Here is a 23,755-nt window from a genome sequence, read left to right as displayed (position 1 = left end):
ATTCCTTCTCAATTATGTTTACGTATAAAAGACCCAGTTTTTAAACAGGTATTTTAAACATGTAAACGTTGGAAGAGTTTCCCTGTGTCAGTAAATTGACAGGACTGGGCTCCATCCAAGAGGGTAGCTCCTCAAGAGTCATTGGTAACTTGTACCAAAAACTAAAAAAAAAGATCTGGCCCAAGTTGATACTATAAATTACAAATCAATTATATTAATAAACACCTATATATACATTGATTTCCCTTTTAAAAGCAGATGAACAACGAAATAACCATTTACTAAGCTTTTGTTAGAAACCTTTTCCCAGCATTCCCCCACTGAGGTCTTCAAGACATGAGTCTTACTTATCAACTGAAAAATGATGTTTCTTTCAAGTCTTATGAATACATATTGGTCTTTTGAAAAAGTAAAGTCAACTAAATTCCAACCTGTCCTCTCATTTCCTATATTATAACATTATAACCATAACCTATTCAAGATAAGTATTCTAACTATGTGTTGATTTAGTTTTCAAAGAACTTGACAATGCATTTCCTTCCAAAGAAGGTCACTTAAGGAGAATTCACTGTAAAAACTGCTTGGTGTGCCATTAAGTATTGTTGGAGAAAAAAAACTGAGAAACAGAAATCACTCTAAGAACTGGCAGTATTGAAAAGACAGCACGAACAGAGATTTTTGCCAAAGCCGTAACTGGGTGGAAGAAAATGAATATTATAATAATTTTTTGCCATGAAAACGTTTTATCTTTTAGACACTAGTAGTAATCAGCATTTTTAATGGCCATTATTTGGTACTCAGATTTAGAAAATTTTACAGCTTAATTTTGTTTATGAAGAGGCTTTAATCAAAAGATAAAACTAATGCTTCAGTGCTGGCGTGAACAAACGTTTGTTAGTTTCTGTTGTCATTAAGGCAAATCCATTCTCCCCAGATCTTTGTTAGTGCACATTTAATCTATGTAAATAATACACAAAGGCAAGAGCTTTGATCAAAGACGCTGTGTAAAATGACCTCAAGGGGAGATGGCAGAGAAGAGTAACAGCTTAGTTCATTATCTCCCGCCATTGCTAAGGGGAGGTTTTGGTTTATCAGTCAGTCAGTGGCAAAAGCCCCTGTAACCCAGAAAGCCCATTTAATTGCCAAGGTGATGGAGTCACACTGGTTAGTTAGCTGAGAAGAACCAATATCTCAGCTGTGGATTAATGATACAACTGAAAGGCCAGTGAAAACAGTCTTTGTTGTTCTTCCAGCAACTGTGACAAACTTGAGCACACACCTCACAAAAACTGCCTTCCTTGATCCAAACAATCCTCTTGGTAATCTGTGGCTCTGGAAAGATCTTTGTCTGTCTGTCTGTTTTTGAGACAGGGTCTTACTGTGTGGTCCTGGCTGACCTGGCAGTCTGTAGAACAGACTGGCCTCAAACTCAGACATCCACACACTCTGCATTCTAACGCTCGGATAAAAGCGGATAAAAGCGTGCATTACCACGCTTACCTTCTGAAAGAATATTTCCTGTGACATTACCACATTACAACTAAATTTCATTAACATGAATTTGACTTTGAACTAACAGTATCCACAATCAAAGGCTATGAGGACTTGCCCAGGTACACTGAAGGATAAGGGACTTGTACTAACAGTATCCACAGTCAAAGGCTATGAGGACTTGCCCAGGTACACTGAAGGATAAGGGACTTGTACTAACAGTATCCACAATCAAAGGCTATGAGGACTCACCCAGGTACACTGAAGGATAAGGGACTTGTACTCAGTGCCTACTTTAGTCTCTCTCACTGAGCTGTAATTTATCTTTTTCACAAGGTCCTTTTGCTTCACTGCTCAAAGGATAGCCTGTAATTGGCTGTATACAGCCACCTTTCAGGGTGCTGAGGATGAATGCCACGCAGAAATCATTGAAAAACTACATTCCGATGAGTTTAGAATTTGGATTAGTAAGATTTACTGAGATGGAATATGCCAGTCGCAAGTGAAAACACTAAAGCTAGGCTGACATTCTTTTTTCTTTTGAAATTAATTTTATGTGTTATGGGTATTTCCTGCATGTATGTCTGTGTACCTGTTGTCCAGATGGCCAGAAGGTGGGGCTGGATCCCTTGGAAACTGGAGTTAGAGACTGCTAACATGTGGGTGCTGAGAACTGAACCTGGGTCCTTTGGAAGAGCAGTCAGAGCTTTTCACCTGGGCTATCACTTCATCCTTTGGGAAGAACTCCTTGAATAGTCTGGAGGCTTTACACTGTGGGAATGGACTGTACACTATGCTGGAATTGACATGGACATAAACAGTTTTCTAATACATGTGACATTTTATAATGCAGACTGCCTGGAGTACTGTTTCATGTCCACCAGGGCTCTCTATGCTCCTTTCTATGGACAAATGAGGGCTGTGATGAAGCCAGGAACTTAGTATTAAACACAGATTCACATCTCTCAGGAAGCACCTCAGAAAACACACAGTCCAAGCCTAGGAGAAGCTCTCATCACATACTCACCCATACAAACAGCCTGTTGGAATGAAGGCCACAGTGTTTGTACTTATAACTGATGACTTATTTTTTAACCAGATAGACTGTATCACTATGATTATTGCTGCTTTGTAGAAAACCTTGGGTGAAACTATATAAATACAGACCTAAAAGCCTAGCTGCCATGTTCTTTCTTCAAAAAGTCATGTATTTAAAGCTGTGACTCTTAAGTTTGCTGGGGACTAAACCCAGGACATCGTGTGTGTGCATTTATCTTGTGAGAGTAAAAATTACACCTTCAGATACATTTTATACAAGTGAATAAAGAAGTCCAAGCAGAGAAATTTAAAACAATTAAACTTATTAATCGTACTTACAGTATATCCACACAAGACCTTAGTAGTGTTAAATGATATTGGACTTTATACAATCAGAAGTGACTCTCCACAAAATTTTAGCAAGTTAGAATTGTCTGACAAACTGACAAAAATTGGGCATTTATGCATTTTGTCTTCTGAGATATGTGTGTGTATGTGAGAGAGAGAGAGAGAGAGAGAGAGAGAGAGAGAGAGAGAGAGAGAGAGAGAGAGAGAGAGAGAGAATCTAAAGAAGTTGGTTCAGCTAGTGTCTATGTTTAAGATTTGCAGCTCAGAAGGACAGAACATGCTGCAAAGCCTGCTGGGAGCCAAGAGGCCATTCCCAGGAGCAGCACATTCGATGAGGAGCTGCAGGGTTTGGCGTTTGCCCTGCTGGTTTTCTGACTTCCTGGGTATATTCTATTCTTCCTTTTTGGAATAGGAAAGTTTACTCTGTGTCACTGCATATTCCTAGAAGGTCACTTGCTTTTTACTTTACAGGGGCTAAGAGTCTGTCTTGGGTTTTGGCAAAGCCCGTGGAACTTTGCAGTGTTGAAACTGTGAAAGTGCACAAGTTGAACTGAATGCATTCTGTTAAGAGATGCCCGGAGCCAGTTCTGAAATGTTATGGTTTGAACGCACACTGCTACCCATGGGCTCCACCTGGGGCTTCCGCTTTAGGAACCTTTAAGAGGTGGGGCAAAAGTGGAGAAAGCAGACACTGGGGATTAGAGCCAGGGTTTGAACCTGGGCTTCTCTTACTCCAGGCTGCTAATGTGATGAACCAGCAGCCTTAGGTTCCCACCGCACTGGTCCAAGCTGCAGCCACGCCTTTCCTGTCCTTACACTGTATCTTTTCAAGTGGTGAGTGAAAGTAAATGCCTTTGCCCTTTCTCACTCCTTTTAGTAATTTTAACACAGCCACGACAAAAGTACCCCCTATGCCTGCTGAGCAGCCTCCCTTCCTTCCCTGCCCCACACTTTCATAATGGCAGTAAGAGATGACATTGTACTCTGGTTTAAAAAATATCAAGTATGGGAGGAAAATAAAAATTATTACTTCAACAGGTTATATGACTCTGTACCTGAAAACAAAAGGAAAATGCATGTATCCTCTCAAGAACATTTTCTAAGCCATCTATAATTCAGTTTAAAAGACGGACTGAAACTGAAGTTGGCTTGCAATTTCCAGGATGACTCTTGATAAATGTCTTATGCTCTGCAAGTTCTCTCTTAAAAAAAAAAAAGTGGCAACATACTGATTACAAACTACAATTCCTACTGGTGTATAAGGATTAAAACTAATGTATCCACAATTCAGATAACGGTAACTACTCTGGTATGCATTTTTGAGCACCAGGCTCACAGAAAGACTTATGTTGTTATTTTATTGAGAAATGTGACGTTCCATTTTGATAATTACTAAATTGCCAGGCTACCAGTTTACATATTTCACAGATATAATCCAAGCAGTCCATGCATTAAATATAGTAAGCCAGTAGTATTTTCTAATATCTTCAGGTGTTCTCATCATCCTCAAGGAATTTCTACCTTAACAACATAAGAAAAAAAAAAAAGATCTAATATAGAAAAAAAAACAACCAGTCACCTGATTCAATAATGTTTACTATACCTCTACAATGTGTCAAACACCATTCCAGTGAGATTCAAAGATAAATAAGCTGGAAATGGTCCTCAAAAAAAAAAAAAAAAAAAAAAAAAAAAAAAAGAACTTAAGAAGATAGAAAACTAAAAAACACATCTTTCTTTTTAGTCTTTATTCTTAGAGCTATGTAGAAAAAAAAATCCTATTCCTTCTAAGTTTTTCTTTCATCTTTCCAGATGTTACATCTATGATCTCAAGATGAGGGCAAAACCATCTCAAACCTACGAAGATTATACACTGGTTGAGCCCAGTGTATCAGGCAGGCCTTTCTGGCAGTATCTTCTTGCCAGCCATCTTCCTACTCATGTTAGAAGTCACGCACCGGGCATCCATAAAGGTGCATGAGCTTTGCTCTAAGACGCTTCATGAGTAGACCATGTACGTGGTGTGGATGATGACTCTATACTCACCACGTGTTGAATGATTTCCAGTACAGTAATTACTTATGCATATACACACATATATTAAACACTGCCTTCCAGGTACCCCAACCTCTGGATATGCTCGTTTTTTAAAATGCCTTGGAAGCTATGTTGCAAGATTCAACTTCTTACAAGGCCTAAGACGCTCTTGGTTTGCAACACTGCTTACACGAGAATCTGAGTTATCGTAGGGCATGTGTGTCAATGTGTGCTGATCCTATGATGATTTCAGAAATGGATTGCTTAGTTCTAAGCAGCGCTAAGATTGACAGCTAGCTACTTGGTAAGTATACAGTCTTACTTCTACATTACCTAGTTATAGAACAAAGAAGTCATATATAAGGACACTTTACTGTGGTCTACACTCATGTTAATTGTTCAAAGATCTGCAAATGAAATATTGAGCCTCTGAAAATATAAAATAACAGACCATCAAGACCATTAAGACTACACACACATAAGCACATGCACTAGACTATGTCAATTACAGTCACAAAATGAACACAATGTCAAACCATCTTCTAAAATATTTGTTTACGCCTATAGATGAATGCTGCTCTACCTTGGACAGAGTTTTGTTTTGTTTCGTTTTACAGGGGGCACTGTTTAAGGCATGGAATTGTCTCTGGTCATGGCGCTACAAGTGACTGCTGATCAGCTCAGCTCTAAAGAGAACCTCTTTTCAGTGCCCCCAGCCCATCCTGCTCCAAAGGTCAGCTAATGTTAGAGAGGGGGAATAAGAGACAATTGAAGAGACAGAGGATGGGGAGAGGCCTGTAAGATGTCTTCTGATCATGGCATGGCCACGGCCTCATCCAAAGCAGTTATGGTTAGCTGCACAAAATGAAGCCTGCCCACCTTCCAGGATGAATGGGGAACAGACTTAGGAGGTCTTACTCTTAGCTGAGGAAAGGAGGAGCATTTTCTTCAGGGGTATAGCCACAAGTAAGTTTCCCACGATCCAGTAAGTAACACTACACCCATACATATGCATACTTACTAAATTCTGCTGGGTATTGGGGATTTGGGGAAGCCTGAACATAGCAGGGAAAGTTTGGGAAAATGGCCTCCAGAGAGACTGGGGGGGGGGTAAGAAGGTGGAGGTGAACATGATAAAATACATTAATCGTCAAAAATAAAAAGAATTAAGTGAACATGATCATGTATACAGACTCGATACTCACTACATCCCAACTGTACTTTATGGGCTATCCTAACTTACTGTTGTGTGAAATAATGGCTAAACTCTGCTAATCACTATTTTTGAAGTCTACTGTTTTATAGAGACTTACAATCGTTTTTCAACAGACCAAAGAAAGGATTAAGCAGAAAGAGAGAATTAGTCAAGTTCTAATTCTGGTTCGTACAGATTTGTAAAAGCTCTCCAGGGTATGGCGACTGACAGGCTGCTGATGCTCTGTGGACGTCGCATCCATCTTAGGGATGGCCCTAAACCCAGTGAGTTGTAAAAAGTAAGAATAAAACAGGTAGGAAGAGCATGCACTGTGAAGATGTCAATGGGGATGTGAGGGCAGGGTGGATTTCACAAAGATATATTGTATATATGTATAAAAATTTCTAAGAATTAAAAAAAGAATATTTTTAACCCCTAACATTCCTATTTTTCAGCTTTTTTCCCCCTCTGGAAAATAATGGGTAATCCTGTCTGTCCTATTTCTTATGAGATAAGGCAAAATAAAAATTTATAAAAATACAAGAGAAATACAAACCTGGCTACCTTTTAGTGAGTAGACTTCACTGAACTATATTCTCAGCCTAATTATTAGTAATGCTGTTAAGTCTAAAGGTTCAAGTATAGATTTAATTCAACCTACAAGCTTTTTTTTAATCAACCTGTTTCCATCTTTAAGTCTTTAAACCAGATAGCAATGTGTTTCTGAAACTTATTGCGATAATCCGTTCCATGAGCTCATGAATTTATCTCATATCTTAGGCTAGGGCTTTAACTTTACAAGAGTCTATTGTTGAATACTATCATATATCATACATTTTGAGTCTGTAGAGCCATCTGGGAGGATTTAAATAATTTCAATTATGTATGCACATTGTGCCAAAGCATAAAATACTACTTTTCCTAACGTAATATTTAAAGGCAGAGTTGGCTAATTTGCGGTATGTAATGTATTCCTTTATATAGCACAGTAACATTACTGTGTCTTAACAATGATAAAGCCAGCACTGACTCTCAGACAGCCACAGAAGACATCACAAGGATAGATTACTCATTTCTTGACTAAAGGCAGGGTCATATTAAGATAATTAAGTCAAGCTTACTTAAAAATCATATGCTAACCTTTCTCTACTACCGAACAGATGAAAACTGTCACTCAGAGACAAAGCCATTTGCTTAAGTGAATAGTCATGGTAGTTGAGCCTGGAGACCCTAAGTACACAAACCCTACATTTTTGACATGTTTAAGAACATTCTATATTTTTAGAGACCAAAAATGGTGGCAAAATGATTGCATTACAGATTTAAGTTTCCCTTGTCTAAAATGCCTTATATACATGCTTTATGTTTTATATATATCTTACAAAGATAATCTGAAGGTAATTTTACATAGTATTTTTGGTCTACTTGAATGTTGACTGTGAGCTACCACATGTGATCAGATACATAATTTTCCATCTGTGGCATCCTATTGGCACTTGAAAAACGGTTTCAGATTTTGAAGCATTTCATATTCAAAAATCATATTCTATTTCACATGCCAAAATCAAGGATGTTCAATCTGAATTCATATTTTTCTAAGAAGCTGATTCCTTCCTGAGTTAAATTAGGTTCAAGACACATGCTATAAATTATTCCTATGATAAAACTGGTGGTAAATAGCACTGCTTTAAATATTAGACAAATTAAGACCTCTGTGGTACTACTGTATGTCTCCTTATTTCCAAAGCATCTTCATTTACTTTAATACTTGTTTCTATAATACATCAACTAGAAAAGCAAGCATATACCTTATTAGATGTGTTATGGGGGGTACTTTTTAGTAAGTATTTTAAGAAATAACAGGTTTCTTTAAAATTACATTTTTGATATACAAAAAGTAAGGTTCAAGATTAACTTTGTAAGCCTTATTTTATTAATTCTTATACATCAAGTTTTATCAGGGATTTCATGATTGTCTTCAAATTTACTACACAGCTCACTGTTTACATATTTTCTTAACCAAGAGACCAAATTTCCCAAAATATGATTGTTTAAGTATTCAAATGTGTATAGTAAAATGAATATGGAAAACTACACTATGGACCATTTTCCCCACTTAGATCAATAGATATACATAAAATGTTTAGATAAGTGCGGATCTTAAAATGATTAAATGAGCAATCAAGTTGTGGATAAAGCTCACTGCGTCACAAGCTTGTTTGGCTTGTAAATATCCTGAGACAAAAGCAAACAAAGTAACACTCACACATGGGTTGGGGGAAAGAATGGAGCCGGGAGGGTGAAAACTGAGTTAAGTCATTTCCCTCACTAAACTGAACCAGCAGAAGACAGGTCCCTTGTACAGTAACTCCCATTCCTACACGTTTCTCCGTTGAGCGACCTATGGTGACTATAGGATAGTAGGTAGTAGTTAAGTTTGTAAAGCTTATCGGAAGGTATTGTGGGCTATGTGTTAAGAGTGCCTGCCTAGTACATGAGACCTACTGGGCTCCTCTTCCCCAGCACTGCAAAACCAACCGGGCCACCGCCTTCAACACTCTTCTCCCAGAGCAGCGGTTCTCAACCTTCCTAAAGCTGCAACCTTTTAATTCAGCTCCCCATGTTGTGATGACCCCAACTAGAAACCTATTTTCATTGCTATTTTGGAAATGTAGTTTTGCTGCTGCTATGAATCTTTTTAAAATGAATCTTAATGGAAATATGTGTTTTCTGATGGTCTTAGGTGAAAGGTTCATTCGACGCCCCCAAAGGGGTCACAATTCAGAGGTTGAACATCACTGTCCTATAACTATCTTTGTTTTCCTTTTAAAGAGCACATAGGTCGATAATAAAATAAATACTTCAATGATATAGTTTATTTCCAATTATCCAGTATAAACTTGAACTCTTCAATTCACTTCCTAAATTCCCAATTTAGTAAATATGAATTTTGTTTCTATATATTATGAAATATTCACCAAATCTTTATTTGTATAGTAATACTATCTAAATAAAAGGGAAACTCAGACATTTTAACCATAGCTTTTATTATTATTATATAAAGGCTCATTTGTAAAAGAATCAATTTAACATTTCACGTAGCCAAATTATTCTTTATACAATAATGCTCAATAATGAACCAAATACAATGCCATTATCTTTCATTAAAAAAATCTTACCTAATATTCATTCAAAGATATAATAAAACACTTATAATTTAAAAGTTACATAGATACTATCAATAAAGAGCTAAGCATGAATTATTATTTATACACATTTGTGGGAGCCATTAACGTGTGCCTCACAACATCCCTGTGAGGTAGGGAGGTGGATCCATGACAACACATGAACTTGAGCAATGTTACATGTGCCAAGATTACATAGAGAAAGTTGCTATTTTGTTAAGTTTCGAAAGAAATAAAATCCATGAACCAGTTCTACTTAGAAGTCCAGGAAGAACAGATGTTTGATTTTTACTTTCTTCATCAGTTATGTTGATTTTCAATAGATTTTCCCCCTTCATCAAGGGCTTCTCAGTCTTCTGGGTATTAGTGAAGCAAGGACCATGGCATTTTCCAAAGGTCTAAACCATGAAACTTCCCAAATCCATCTCTTCGTACTCTAGGTAGCTCTAGTTTAGCTGTTCTCCTCACACAGAATTCAAGCAGGCATCTTCTTCATAAAGAACTACCTTCTTTTCATTCTTCAGTGTTAAAATTGCATGACATGAGTTGTCTTTTTAATCAGCTGTTTCTTCCAATCAGGGGTCATTTGTATCTTTTCAATTAGAATAAGCAGCAGATTTTCTTCTTCCAAGAAAAATGGTGACTTCACTAATTTCAAAAATAACCAAAGCCAGAGTTCTCCAGCAAAGAAAACTGGCTGCCTTCACAGTAAAGAAAAAAAAATCTTGAAGAAATTATTCGGAAAAAAAAAATTGAAAAAAAAATTCACTATTCAGTAAGTATCAGGATACCAGGGTGTAAAGAGTTCAACTCTCCATTTAAAAAAAAAAAAAAAAAAAAAAAAAAAAGCTCAAGTAGAATTTTTAAAAAGTGGTAGTTGGGGAAAAGGAAAGAAATCTATTTAGAAATGGAATGTTTTATTTATTTCTTACTGTCCAATATATCTTTTTCCTGCAAATCTCAAATATGCTACTCTGTCCAGTGTGAGTTCAGGGCTTGACTAGCAGGTCCCGTAGGTAGTAACGCTTCTAAACCCCCATTCTTTCTCTTTGTGGCCACATGTGACACAACACTTAAAGTATCTAGAAAGAGGTAGGACTACCGCAGGGTGTGGTGGCAAACACTTGTAATGCAAATACTTGGAAGGTAAGACAAGGAGAAGGTTCTAGGCCAAACAAAAACAGCAAAGCAAAGGAGCAAATGAAGGGGGAAAACTATTAGTGTGCTGGAATTAGACACTATACACAAGCTGTTTCAGGAAATAACAACTTATTACTGCTCATTCTCCACACTGGATTGGGGAATGCTGTATTTTGTAGAGCATGAGAGTCCTTAGATGGTCTCTTATAACTTAGTTTAAAAATGTATTAACCACAGGATCAAATATGTTTTCTAAAAATATATTAACCTCACATTATAGAGACCAAAGTTGTGCCCTGGATTAAAAAAGTGTTTTGTAGAACTATGTCTAAGGTTGCAAGTTCAAGAGTGTCATAGACTACTTTTAGTGTTGAAAATTAAGACACAAACCTTTAGAGTCTCAGGTACATTGGGGTAAAAAATTTTAAGACTAATTTCTTTAGGATTTTCTATTCCACTATGTGTGCAAAGCTTTTAAAATATCCTATGACATTTTATGACATTATCACAGCATCCCTGCATTATTTGAAAACTAAAACTAAGCATGCCTGTGTCCAAAAACACAACTCCTCCAAAGCAAATCAGGTGGAAAACTGTCCTAAAACCACACTACAGATCATATATAAATGATCACTTAAAATAACCAGTTGACTTTTCTATACTACAATAAGAAAAGTCATCTGTAAAATAGTTGTAGTGGAAATCAATGATCTGAAATGGATAACTTTAATCTTCAAAACAACAGTACATCTTAAAAACCAGGTAGCAAGTGAGCTCTGTTCATATCCTGTATAAGAACTGTTAAGTGTATGCTGGGGAGAGACAGACAGGAAATCTTTACATTTGAATAGCAAAGTTGAGACCAAGGGTTGTGTTCCTTAAAAATATTAACGTTTTTTAATATGAATTTTCCCTATCAAGTTTCTTTTTTCTCTTGAAATAACCCATGGATATTGCTGTCCTTGTAATGTATTAAAACTATCACATTGTTGGAGCATAAGAAACGAAATCATTAACAAAAATCAGTATGATGAAAAAAAAATGATAAAAATCTGGAAATACAGGGGAAAATGTTTACCCTGCTAAACATCCACAAAGGCAGCACAGCTTATGTCTGATGGAAGACTCTGATCTGAGATCAGAGATAAGGTAAGGGTCTCCACTTTTCTCATGTAATGATGATCAATACAAGGCGTCTAGATCAACCAGTAATACAGAAAAGCTGTTATCAGTTGGCAGAAAATGTAATTTTATCTATAGAAAATCCTGAGGAATCTGCTTTAAAACTATTAAAATTAAGATTAATTTTAATTAATGCTTATCAGAATGCCAACAGCTTCTCTATAGGAATTTAGAAGGAATTTCTATAGAATAACTTTGCTTAGAAATTGTAGGGATGCGGGGGGGGGGGGGGGGCTGGAGAGATGGCTCAGTGGTTAAGAGCACTGATTGCTCTTCCAGAGGTTCTGAGTTCAATTCCCAGCAACCACATGGTGGCTCACAACCATCTGTAATGGGATCTGATGCCCTCTTCTGGTGTGTCTGAAGACAACTACAGTGTACTCAAATGAGAGAGAGACAGAGAGACAGAGAGAGACAGACAGAGAGAGAGAGAGAGAGAGAGAGAGAGAGAGAGAGAGAGAGAGAGAGAGAGAGAAACTGTAGGGACTCAAGACATAATCTTTAAAAAAAAAAAAAAGGAAAAGGAAAAAAGAAACAGGCTTTACAAATCATACCCTTCAATTTTAAAGCTTGATTCAAAGCTGAAACAACAAAGGCAACACAATACTGGTGTAAGGATAGAACTTATCATTGGGCCAGAACTGAGAGTTCAGAAAGAAATCTCCATTTTTACAGTTTTTGTTCAGAATGCCAAGATATTTTCAGTGGAGAACGAACGACCTTTAAAAAAAAGTAATGGAAAAACTGGATAATCCCAGAGAGAAGAATGAAGGCGAGTCTCTACCTCTGATCCCATGCAAAATGAAACACAATCCACAACAGAGACAACCTACTGAATAAGTGAAACCACTTGAAAATCACTCATATTATATGGGCTTAATATCTAGAATATACAAAGGTGCCCACAAATCAAAATAGACAAATGTCAGTTGAAAGTGGGTACAGGATCTAAGTAGCCATTTCTTTGAAGATATACAAAAGATGCCATTAGTGAAATCAAAGTCACAACAAAATGCAAATTTATCCAAGAGGATGACCAGCATTGAAATGGTGTGGGAGAAGGGCTTTGCTCAGTGTAGAATACTTCCTCAGTCCTCTTGGGCTCTGGGCTCAAGCACCAAGAGGGTTGAAGAAGAAAAACAATAAAAAGTTCAGCTGCTATGTAAAGGAATTAGAACCCTTATGCTCTGGTGATGGGAATGTGAAATGGGACAGCTACTCTCCACAACAGTCTGGCAATTCCTCCGAAGTGTTGCCAGGGAATGAACAAATGACCAGAGCACACTGTGTGAACTCATACAGATGAAATGTAAAGGGTAGACAAAGCCACAGAACCATGAATTCAGTGTTGAGACGGGAAAGAGCATGCACGTGTGGGCAAAGGGGGTAGTTATTAATAGGTACAGGTCTATTTTTTGGACAGGGGCAGGAGAGCAATGGAAATTCACTGTAGTTAATGTTTAAAGCTGCTGAATTGTACATTTTTATATGTGACTATGAAAGAGCATATGAAATATTGCTTAGCATGAATCATTTTACTAAAAAGCAGTCATTAAAATACAAAGAGACTATTAACAGCTAAATGGGTTTTGTTAGAATAGGACTAAGTTGATTAGTCTTCAAATATGTATCTTTGTCAGTTCTACTAAATGTGTGCATCTATGTTAATGAACAAGTTGAACCAACTTAGTATATCTTGTTCTATTATCTCAGTTAACAGCAGAAACAGAACATGTCATTTATTTGTTAAAATTTTTTAAATCTTTTACTGTGCATCTAAAATAAATAGAAATGTATGAGAGATATCTAGAAGTTCAAGTCAAATTGAGAATTTCCAAGTAAGGAGCTAAAGATTCAGAGGCAAACATGTTAAACAACAATAAGATTGGGAGGTCCTGTGAGTGTTTAAAGTTTACAGGGATCTCCCTAGGTCAGGTAGACTCTAATGTTCCTACTTGTGGATATCTCTCCGATGCAATCTAGCCACTAGGCAGAAAAGGTTATAGAACATTCTCTGACTCTTTTGTTTCCACTTTTGTAAAATAAAGTGGCTTCTAAACCACACAATGGCCAAAGTTTCTTCACCTCCAAAGTCCTAACATTTTAAACTTCAATGTAGGAGAGAAAGGCATGAAATTAGCATACTGGCCAACAAGCTAAGCTGACTGGAAGCAGGGCAGACTGATGTGACGCACGCAGCAGACATGCTCATCTCACTACTTGCTCATGGCCACCCCTCCTACACTCCGTAAGAAGACAGTCACACTTCAGCACACTGTCCTTGACTTTGACCTAGACAACATCCCTCTGACTTCACTTCTTGAACTTTCCAGTTTACCACAGACCTCACCGTTCTTACCAGCACCCAAATCACAAATTTTCATCCATTTATGTGGCTGGCCTGCCCCTCTCTAGGTTTGTTATATTTTGATATTAACCCTTAATACTCGTAGGTCTGAAGTCAAATAAAAACAAAAGCATTCTCCTTCCGTATGTGCTGGAACAGACCAGTCCAGATCACACACCTCTTTACACTGGAATTCATACAGTGGTTTGCTAAGGACATAAAGAAAAAGGGGAATTTTTAAAAATCCTCCAAGGAATGGGATCATAATCTAGATCAATCTCATTCAGCTGACAGCCACTGTGAATGAACGGGGAAGAGGGATTAACCCACACTGCCAGTGACTTAAAAACGACTGGATCTCACAGAATAATTTTCTTATAAATAATCTATACTGAGTGATAATGTCTCAGAAAAGGCTTTAGCAAATTTTAACATTGACAAAATATTGGATGACTTCACAAAAAAATGAAAGCAGTTTTAAGAATTTAAGACAAAATTAGGTATATCTATTCAGAAAACTATTTAATAACCTTGGTCACTAAACTGTATTCTTTGTTGCACATTATTTTAAAAAATATAAATTGCTGCTCAGTTTGCAGAGAATGCAGATCAGTATTTAAAAAGCAAATTAACAAGATAGCACTTATAAAATGCCACCCTTTTACAATTATGTAAATTCTGGATTTCTAAATTGCTTAATTATGACCTCAAGTTATCTTAGCTTTAAAACTAATTCTGAAAAATAAATAATTTTTCAGCTTTGACAATAAAAAAATCACAACTATAGCAGTTATGGGAGCTGCAATATGTATAGATTTTCACCTATAATTTTATCAAAGACAAAAATCTCTTCTAATGAAATTAAATCCTAGCTATACAGATTTATTCCAAATAAAAATTATATACAGCAATTATTTTTACTTTAGCTCATAACTATAACCTTCTAAGTTCTGTTTACTACTTTAAAAGGAGAGAGAAAATGTGCCTAAACATGCATAGCATGTGGTAAGTTAGACCTCTTTGAGACACGGTCCTACTATGCAACCCTGGCTAGCCTAGAACCCAGAGATCCCTCTCCGCTGCCTCTGGAACATGGGGATTAAAGGCATGTAACAGCACACCAGGCAGTACTGAGACCTCTTAACACCACTCTTTTTTTTTTTTAATTTGTAGTATCTGCAAATAAGTATAATTAGTATTTAATTTATATTATAAAATACATTTTGGTATATTCTAGCTTACTTAAATATAAATATTTAAATGTTTAAAAAGTTGGTTAAAATTTTGCCTAAAGTATCCAAGGAAATTTAATTTTTGAAATTATCTAAAACCTCTAGATATAATTTCAAGTTAGTCCCTTTCTGAAGCTTAGAAGAAGGAATAGAAACGAAGTGAGTCAACCCAAGTGTTTATTATTATACTGTCATACAGCAAAAATCAGTACACTAGAACATTTTCTGCACACACCTTTTAATGAGCTGCCGCAGGGAAAGCTCAGACAGAGTGGAGGACACACGCAGTTCCTCCAAAGTGCATCAAGCCCAGCAGCACCATGACAATGGACTATCCAGACATTAAAGAACCCAAATGTAGTCAGTGCTTGAGAGAGCCAAACTTATCAAAATCTCTCAGTGCAAAGACAGCCCCACAAACTGCTGCCACACATTCTGAACTCTCAGAAAGATGATGGCAGCTATGTACCAACATCAGACTGTATCTCTGAGAGTCAACGTTGGAATTAACAAAATGAAAATGTTAATTTTCAGTAATATTTTAGGATCACATTCCAACAGCACTACAATAGTATAAAACTACTTCTAAGAGAATTTAGGTTGCCTTGAATCTTATTTTTAAAAAATCCAACCACTTTCTAGAATTCTATACAATTGACACCAGGAAGCAAACAGTTTCCCTGAATGAGAGAGAAAAACCTTTTCCCACACAGACATACAAGTTAGTCTATTAGGGTCTAATGACATTTTAGTCCCAGATATAAGACTATGGTCTCAAAGAATGCCCTTAAAAGTCACTTTAGTTTGTCAATGAGTTTCTACTCAACCTCAAAAGGTAATTATCATTTAAGTTAAAAATAATTTAAAAGAAAAAAGCAATTTACAAAAGACTTAATAGCATACTCTCAAAGAAATTAGTAAACATTTACACCTACAGTCTTCCTGTTTTGCACATCCTAAGCTTCTGAAAGCATTGAAAGCAGCACACCAAAGAGTGACCATTCCTTGGAACATGTCTGATTAGACTGTTGTTGCATAGTTTATCACAAGAACATAAAACAGTACTTTAGCACTTAAATAAAAGTATACATGAGCCCATATGGTTACATGCTAATTTAGCAGTATCATTTTTAGAAACCAAAGAAAGTAGTAAACGATTGAAGACAGGGCACCATGCCACTGAGTAGGTAAAACAGCACGGTAACACTTAGCATACACATTTCCTTAAGAGTTCAAGATAATCTTAAGAAATTATTGTAGATGAAATTATACGTCTAAGATTTGCTTTAAAAATAAAACTATGTAGGGTAGAGAGTTGGCTCAGTGGTTAAAAGCACTGGTTGCTCTTGTAGAGGACCCAGCTTTAGTTCCCAGCACCCACATGGTGCTCACAATCATCTATAACTCCAGTTTTATGGAATCTGACACCCTCTTCTGCTTTCTGTGGACACCAGGCATGACAAACCTGTATGTAAAACACTCGTACACGTAAAATATAAAATTAAAATACTAAAATGGTAAGGCTGGGAGTGTGGCTCACTTGGAGCAGGGCCCACCTATCATGTGTAAAGACCTGCAGCTCAATCTCGACACTGCAGTAATAACACAACAACAATACATCGTAGAGAAGAGCGTGAGTGCAGTGATAAAGTGAGACTGGCTGTTCTTTCCCTGACTGTTAAGGCTGAAGAGGTATTTCCATGGGAGACGATTAGCCTGTCTGTGCATATCTGATAATCTTATAATAAAATTATAATTAAAAATGAAAAACTTTCTTGTATTCTTAAATTAACATAATAATTTTAAAATAAAGCTTACAAGTACAGAATAGACTATAAGCCTATTACTAAAATTGTCAAGCCTAAATAAAAGTCATAGCCTCTACTAATTGATGATTCTAGACTTAGGATAAAACATGACTCAAGAAGCACCAGCAGCTCCCACTCAGGCAGCATGACCGACTGGGTCATTACACTGTGTGTGGGCTTGGCCTGTGTTCCCACTATGCGCCCTGGGTATGGTATCTCAATACCCCGGTTTTCTTTCAAAACAAACACTATTGATTCCTCTCTCTATTTAGCAGTAAAAGTAGACTGAACAAAGTAGGAAAATACTAGCCAAACCCCTTTCTTAGCCTAGTCTTTTTGTCTGTTTGTTTGTTACAAATAAGTACTCAGAAAACATTTTTGTCTTCCTTTGCCAAGACAGAAAAATAGTATATCCAATTTAAATATATGGGTACTTTAGACCTAAGTAATATTAATTATAATGTTCTTTATGTTTCTAACTCATGAAATGCTGATCTCAATTCTACATAGGTCTTTCCAGATAGATACTTATACAGTATGCCTATGTTGGACATTTGACTTAAATGTACTATTAACCAATTGAAAAAAAAATATATATATATACATACATACACATACATACATACTAGGGTGGGGTCAGAAGAACTGAGATGTCAAATCAAAGTAATTACTAATGAGCAACCAGACCTAGGACACATAAACTAAATTTAAAGATTTCATTTTCTCATAATAAGTCTAAGGCATGTGCTTTCATACTGTGATGCTTTACATTAATTTAGCATGCACATATACATGCATAATACTTATTACAGTAAACTTTACTGTCTTCTTTTTCAGAAGCCATGAAAAACCTATTTGAAACTGCCATAGTTTGGGAACTCTTGAATAACACCATCTCTGAGATCTTCTACCTAGACAGTCAGGAATTCTTGAAGTAGCTGTAAATAATCTACCTCACATGAAAATATTTATTTCAGTTAAGAAAGTAGATGAATACAGAATTATAAAACATCAAATTCAGAGAAATGCTTTCATAAAATATTATAGCTGGAAATTCAAAAAATATTATGAAAACTATGTGATTATAAAATGCCTTTACTGTAATTATAAGCTTAAACTCATCCAGGATTTCTATTAAAACACTGCCAGGTCCTCCAGAACAAGTCACAGAAGTCGTATCTTTAAGGTGAAAGTGATTCCTATCAGACACTCAAGAACAGAGGAAAATCAGAATGAGGACCAATTCTAAGGAAGGAATACCAATACAATGGGATTAGCAAAACATTTAGAAAAATTTAGGTGTATAAACTGAAGTAGCGCCTTCAAATGTTCAATTTAAAAGTTCTTATTCCTACATGTCACAGTATTCAGTGCTGATGGCTCAATTTAGGTGTCACACCAAGTACGTGATTAGCGTCCAGTGCGCTTCAGTCTTTTAAAGGAAATGTAGACTACTACTTAATAGACAGGCATTTTTCTGTCCTTAGTACAGTTAAAATATTTAAAAGTTTTATCCTACAATAGTATTCCTTATAATTAAGTAACAATTTTTAATGCTATCAAAGAGCTATAGTCTTTTGTTAAAATACTGTTTTCATAAATGAATATGAATGTATGTGAGTCAGACTGAGGGAATAAAAGGTTTTCCTGTGTTCAGCTACCTTTATAGCTAAAGGAAGAAAGCACTTACTCTATAGTAATTAAAATCATGAACAGCTTTCTTCAAAATGTCTACCATCCTATGCAGAATTATTAGCATTAGCAGTAGAGTGTCCTTACACTGAAAAGTTCCCATTTATTGTTAAGAATCATCCCTAATTTCCTTGTTCTGCAGGAAGGAGATCCCTCATCGCTGGTCCAGCATGTTTAATCCTATGCCCCATAAATCAGCTCAATCACAACAAAAACTTACTTAAGAGAATTTGAAATATCTCACTTTGCAATTTTTAATCTGTAAAAGAATGTAATTTTCTAAAAGTTGGTCCTTCCAAAAATACAGTCAAAAAAACCTATCTTCTTAATTTTACTTAAAACCATTTAGTAAAAAGCACTTTAAAATGGGTAAAATTAGTGTTTAGGTAGCCGGGCTTTAAAAAACAAACCATTTTCAATAGTGCCATTTCACAGTCACCTTTCTATCTAGTAATACCATGGTATGGCCAATAACTAGTGTAGAACATGATGTATCTTTTAGAATACAGAATTCTTTTTAGAATCAGCAGCAGTTCAAGCTTTCCTCCTGTTGGCATACAAAAGCCAATCTGCCACTAATGCTAACAGGCTCACGCCTGCTATTCCGTGACACCTCCTGCAGGCCTATGGTAAAGCTTTCCTTTAGAGTAGGAACTCTATTGCTTATAATTACAAGTTATAAAGCTTATGTAGCATATATAAAAACAGAAAACTGGTTAACAAAAGGGATCCTTAAAATATAGATAGAAAGGAATTATGTTTTGTCCACTGAAAAAGCTTCTCCTATAATTAGCTTACTGCTCCTTTTTCCACACAGATAATGGAAATAATTCATTCAGTCAATCTGAGCAACCAAACCAATAAATTAATTAAAGAAGTCTGACCTGCAATTTTTTCACTCAAAGGTTGTAACTTCAAGAGTTTCTGAAACCAAATGAACTTCCATATTTATCCATCTTATTTAATCATGATTGCTGAATTGAATGTGTACCTATGTGAAAATGGCAATGCATTCTGAGTTGGCTCAGGCCTGGGCTCTGAGTTCTGTGTCACATCGGGTGTTCTTTCATCGTCTGTCCCATTGATACTTTCTGGTGTTAAAGGAGACTGAAGGTCTCCTCCTGCTGATTCCTTTAAAAAAGAGAGAGAGAAAAAAATACAGTAAAGCAGTGTTTTAAAGTGTTATACTTTTGTTCAAGCACACAATTTCATCTAAATGAGTTCTTTGTGAGGAATCAAATGGCAGTTTTAAATTTTAATTAAATAAAAAAATATTTTGGCAGAAAGTCATCTCGTAAGAAAATCAATCAAAATATAATAAATTATAAAGACAACAATTTAGAAATACAATTCCAAAAACCTGAAACTATTTGGGTACTAAAAGTAACTAGACAGAGTACAGGTGGTGACTGCAGGGAACCCCAGCATAGAGGGAGGGGCGGGAGGGCAGTGTGTTAAGGTCAGCCTGGGCAGCTGCTGACACAGACGGGGGGAGGAGGCACGAGCAGCCCCAGCCCGCCTCACTAGGCTCTGAACTAATTCTAACAAAGCAGGAAATGAAATTCTTTAGCTGTATTACGTAACGTCCACAAAGAACGTATCCCACTCCATTCTTTCATACTGCAAAGCTGACAATGTCCTCTGTACACATTTGACAGGAAAATTTGAGGGAGAAACTTTATGAGTTTGATACATAGAGAAGATGAGTTGAGATTTCAGGCAGCCCTGCCGTGCTCTCTTAGAAATTATTTCCTATATGCTGTCACCATTCAGAACCACCATCTCTGAAGTCCCCTTTCCTGGCAACTGTGACAGTTCTTACACAGGACATGGTGCATGCGCAACATGTAGCAAGGACATGGGTTTCCTCTAGTCCTGTCTGACAAGAGGCACCTTTACTTTAATTCTGAAATTCAAGAGTTACCATGAAAGTTTTTGACAGAGTTCTAAATATAAAATCTATCAGATTAATTTAATTTTAATTAATTAAAAACTAATAAATTGAGGTAGATGGCTCAATGGTTAAGAGCACTGACTGCTCTTCTAGAGGTCCCGAGTTCAATTCCCAGCACCCACATGGTGGCTCACAACCATCTGTAATGGGATCAGATGCCCTCTTCTGGTGTGTCTGAAGACAGTGACAGTGTACTTGTATAAAGAAAAATAAATAAAACCTTTTTTAAAAATTAATAAATTAATTTAAACTTTTAATTATGTCAATAGTAAGAATTAGCAAAACAGTAAACATTTAGGAACATATCTGAGTATGAACTAATTCATACTGTTTTAAAAAAAAAGATTTATTTCCTATTTTACATGTAAGTGTGTTTGTGTACTGGAAACTGAACTCTGGTCTTTTGTGAGAACAATGAAATGTTCTTAACTCCTGAGCCATCTGAGCCCCGAGTTTGTGACATGAGTTGTACTGACTAAACCTTCACCCTCCTTGTGTATTTCTCACTCTTTTACTCTGTTAACTGCATAAATGCTTAACAAGAGCCAGCTGTACCTGCCTTCAAGATTGTTTATGCCAAATATACTTACATAATCAATACCTGGATTAAACATGCAAAGTATTGAAATTTGAATGCAAAACTAGGGTAGTTATTTTAACTAAAGCCAAATCAATACTTTAAAATGTCTGAAAAGTAAATAGCTATAAGGTAACTCACAGGTGAATTAGGTGTATATTGATTGTACCCTATGCAGTTTTACATAGTATCATATATAATAACCATATATCAGAGAAATTATATAAAAATAGGGTATTCGGATATCTTTGCAAGTACCAAGGTTTAACTTGAATTTATCTCTCTCTACCTACTGACTTCAGATGCGATGTGACCAGCTGCCTCACCTTCTCTGCCATAATGAATTATATCCCTTTGAACTTCAAGCCAAAATAAACTTACCCTTAAAAACAAGAACAAAACAAAGCAAAAATCCAACCTCAAAACTAAAGAAAACTTGTAAAGGACAAAAGGGTCCTTGAGTCCACAGACAGGTACTGGAGACGCCAGGAGAAGTTAATACACAGCTCAACTCTCCAAAGGGAGAAGACACTTAGCTGTTCTCCCAGATTGTAGTTTACAACCACATTTGCTTCCTGTTGGGCCAGGCTCTGCCCATACTGCCTGTAATACTATGCTTGCTTATCCCAGACCCTTTCTTTCCCCTAATCCTTGAGCACTACTTCTGGGCCATAAAGCCCAGCCTTGTGAGAGACACCTGGGCTTCACAGCAGCCTAAGAGACTGTGTCCCGACTCCACAGGGGACGTGCACCCCCATTCTCCCTCCACCTTATACTGAGCACTGTTTCTAAGTCAGTAAGACCCATGTCCCAGATGAATCTGTATGCACTCTGTACAGACGAAAGAGCTTCACTGTGAGCATGTCTTAAGCTTTGTAGTACTCAAGGGACTGAGTTAACTGTTATCAAAAACAATTTTCCCAAAATTATAATGTTCTTAAACACAGTAAAAGTAAACTGATACAGATTCTTAACAAATATTCCATTCTTCCCCACCCAGCCTGCTTCCCTGCTGGCTGTAACGCCGGCAGGAACCTCCCCGAATGACTATTAGTGTAGTTATGAAGACAGAAGGAGGGTTCAAATCCACAACACAGTCAAAAGTTTTAGATAAAAAATATTGGAGAATTAAAATCATTGAATAAAAATTTTAAGAATCCTTTAAAGAGGTGGTTCTCAACACTCCTAATGCTACAATCCTTTAATGCAGTTCATGTTGTGATGACCTGCAACCATAAAATTATTTTCATTGTTACTTCATAACTGTAATTTTGCTAATGCTATGAATCATAATGTGAATGTTTTTAGAGACAGATATTTGTCCAGGTAGTTATGACTCACTGCTTTAAACCATTTTTCTCCACATTTCCCCTCAACAACGTGGATTGAATCTAGGGCCTCCTGCATATTAAGCAAGCACTGTATCACTGAGCTACAGATAGCGCAACCCTGTTTTTACCCACTGTTATTTTAAGACAGGACCTTACTTATTTCAGTTGTCCAGACTGGCTGACAAGTACTCTGAAGCCAGTCTGTAGCCCGGGCATACTTTACGATTCTACTGCCTCAAGCTCCAGAGTACTTGGGATTACAGACCTGTTCTTCAAGCCTTTCCTGATTCCAACAGACAAAACAGAGCCTGTATTGTGTCTCCCCATCTCCCACTCCCCTTCTACACTTTTAGACGTTGTCCTCAACTATTACAACCCGCACAGATTTGACTTTACTACAGTGTTAGTCAGGCTCATGCTAGCTTTAATTTTCTCCATATAAGCCGGGGTATATATAGTCTTCGTTAGGAGCTGAACAATATAAAGTGACGAACTGTTGTCTGACTGGAAGACTCCTTTAATTTCAGGTCTTGAAGGAGGTGGGATGACTTCTTTGTTTATATCATTTCTTACATAAGGCCGACTGCATCAGTATCTCTGGAAACGGATTCAGAGATAGTCATATCTGGGCTCTATCTGGGTCGAGTAGATTAAAAACTGCAGGTGCTTTAACAAGTCTTCCAGAGAACTCTGATGCATGTTGTATTGGTTGGCTTTTGTCCACTTAACACAGCTAGTCATCTGAGAAGAGGGAATATCAGATAAGGAATTACCTCCATCACACTAGCCTATAGGCAAGCATGTGAGGCACTTTCCTGGCTAATAATTGATATGGGAGGGCCCAACCCACCATGGGCCCTCTAAGGGGGCCTGAGTTATGTAAGAAAGCAAGCTGAACAGGACATAAGGAGTGAGCCAATAAGCAGAGTGCCTTCATGGCTTTTACTAAGTTCCTGTCTCCAGGTTCCTGCCTTGGTTACCCATAAAGGTCTATGACCTGAGTAATGAAAACCAAATAAACCCTTTCTTCCCCAAGTTGCTTTTGGTCATGGTTTTACCAAAGCAATAAAAAAAAAAACCCTAAAACATACGGCATCTATGTTTTCCTAACAACTATTATGTGCCCAACAATGTAAAGACTTTATAATTATTAACCCTACCATTATAATCACATCAACAAGTGCCTGTATTTATTAAA

General features: G+C 36.8%; 1 protein-coding gene across 2 annotated transcripts in view; it reads right to left on the bottom strand.

The window, feature by feature from the left end:
- Positions 1 to 23,755, bottom strand: part of HOMER1 (homer scaffold protein 1) — a 102,211-nt gene that overhangs the window by 32,343 nt on the left and 46,113 nt on the right. For both annotated transcript variants that reach the window (XM_080925735.1, XM_080925734.1), the window contains exon 5: positions 19,687 to 19,826. In XM_080925735.1, the coding sequence (XP_080781861.1) occupies positions 19,687 to 19,826 (140 nt within the window). The remainder of the gene's footprint in view (positions 1 to 19,686; positions 19,827 to 23,755) is intronic.

This window comes from Micromys minutus, assembly GCF_963924665.1.
Source record: "Micromys minutus genome assembly, chromosome: 11".
In the NCBI taxonomy this organism is placed as follows: Eukaryota; Metazoa; Chordata; class Mammalia; order Rodentia; family Muridae; genus Micromys; species Micromys minutus.
This window is presented reverse-complemented; position numbering and strand designations above follow the sequence as displayed.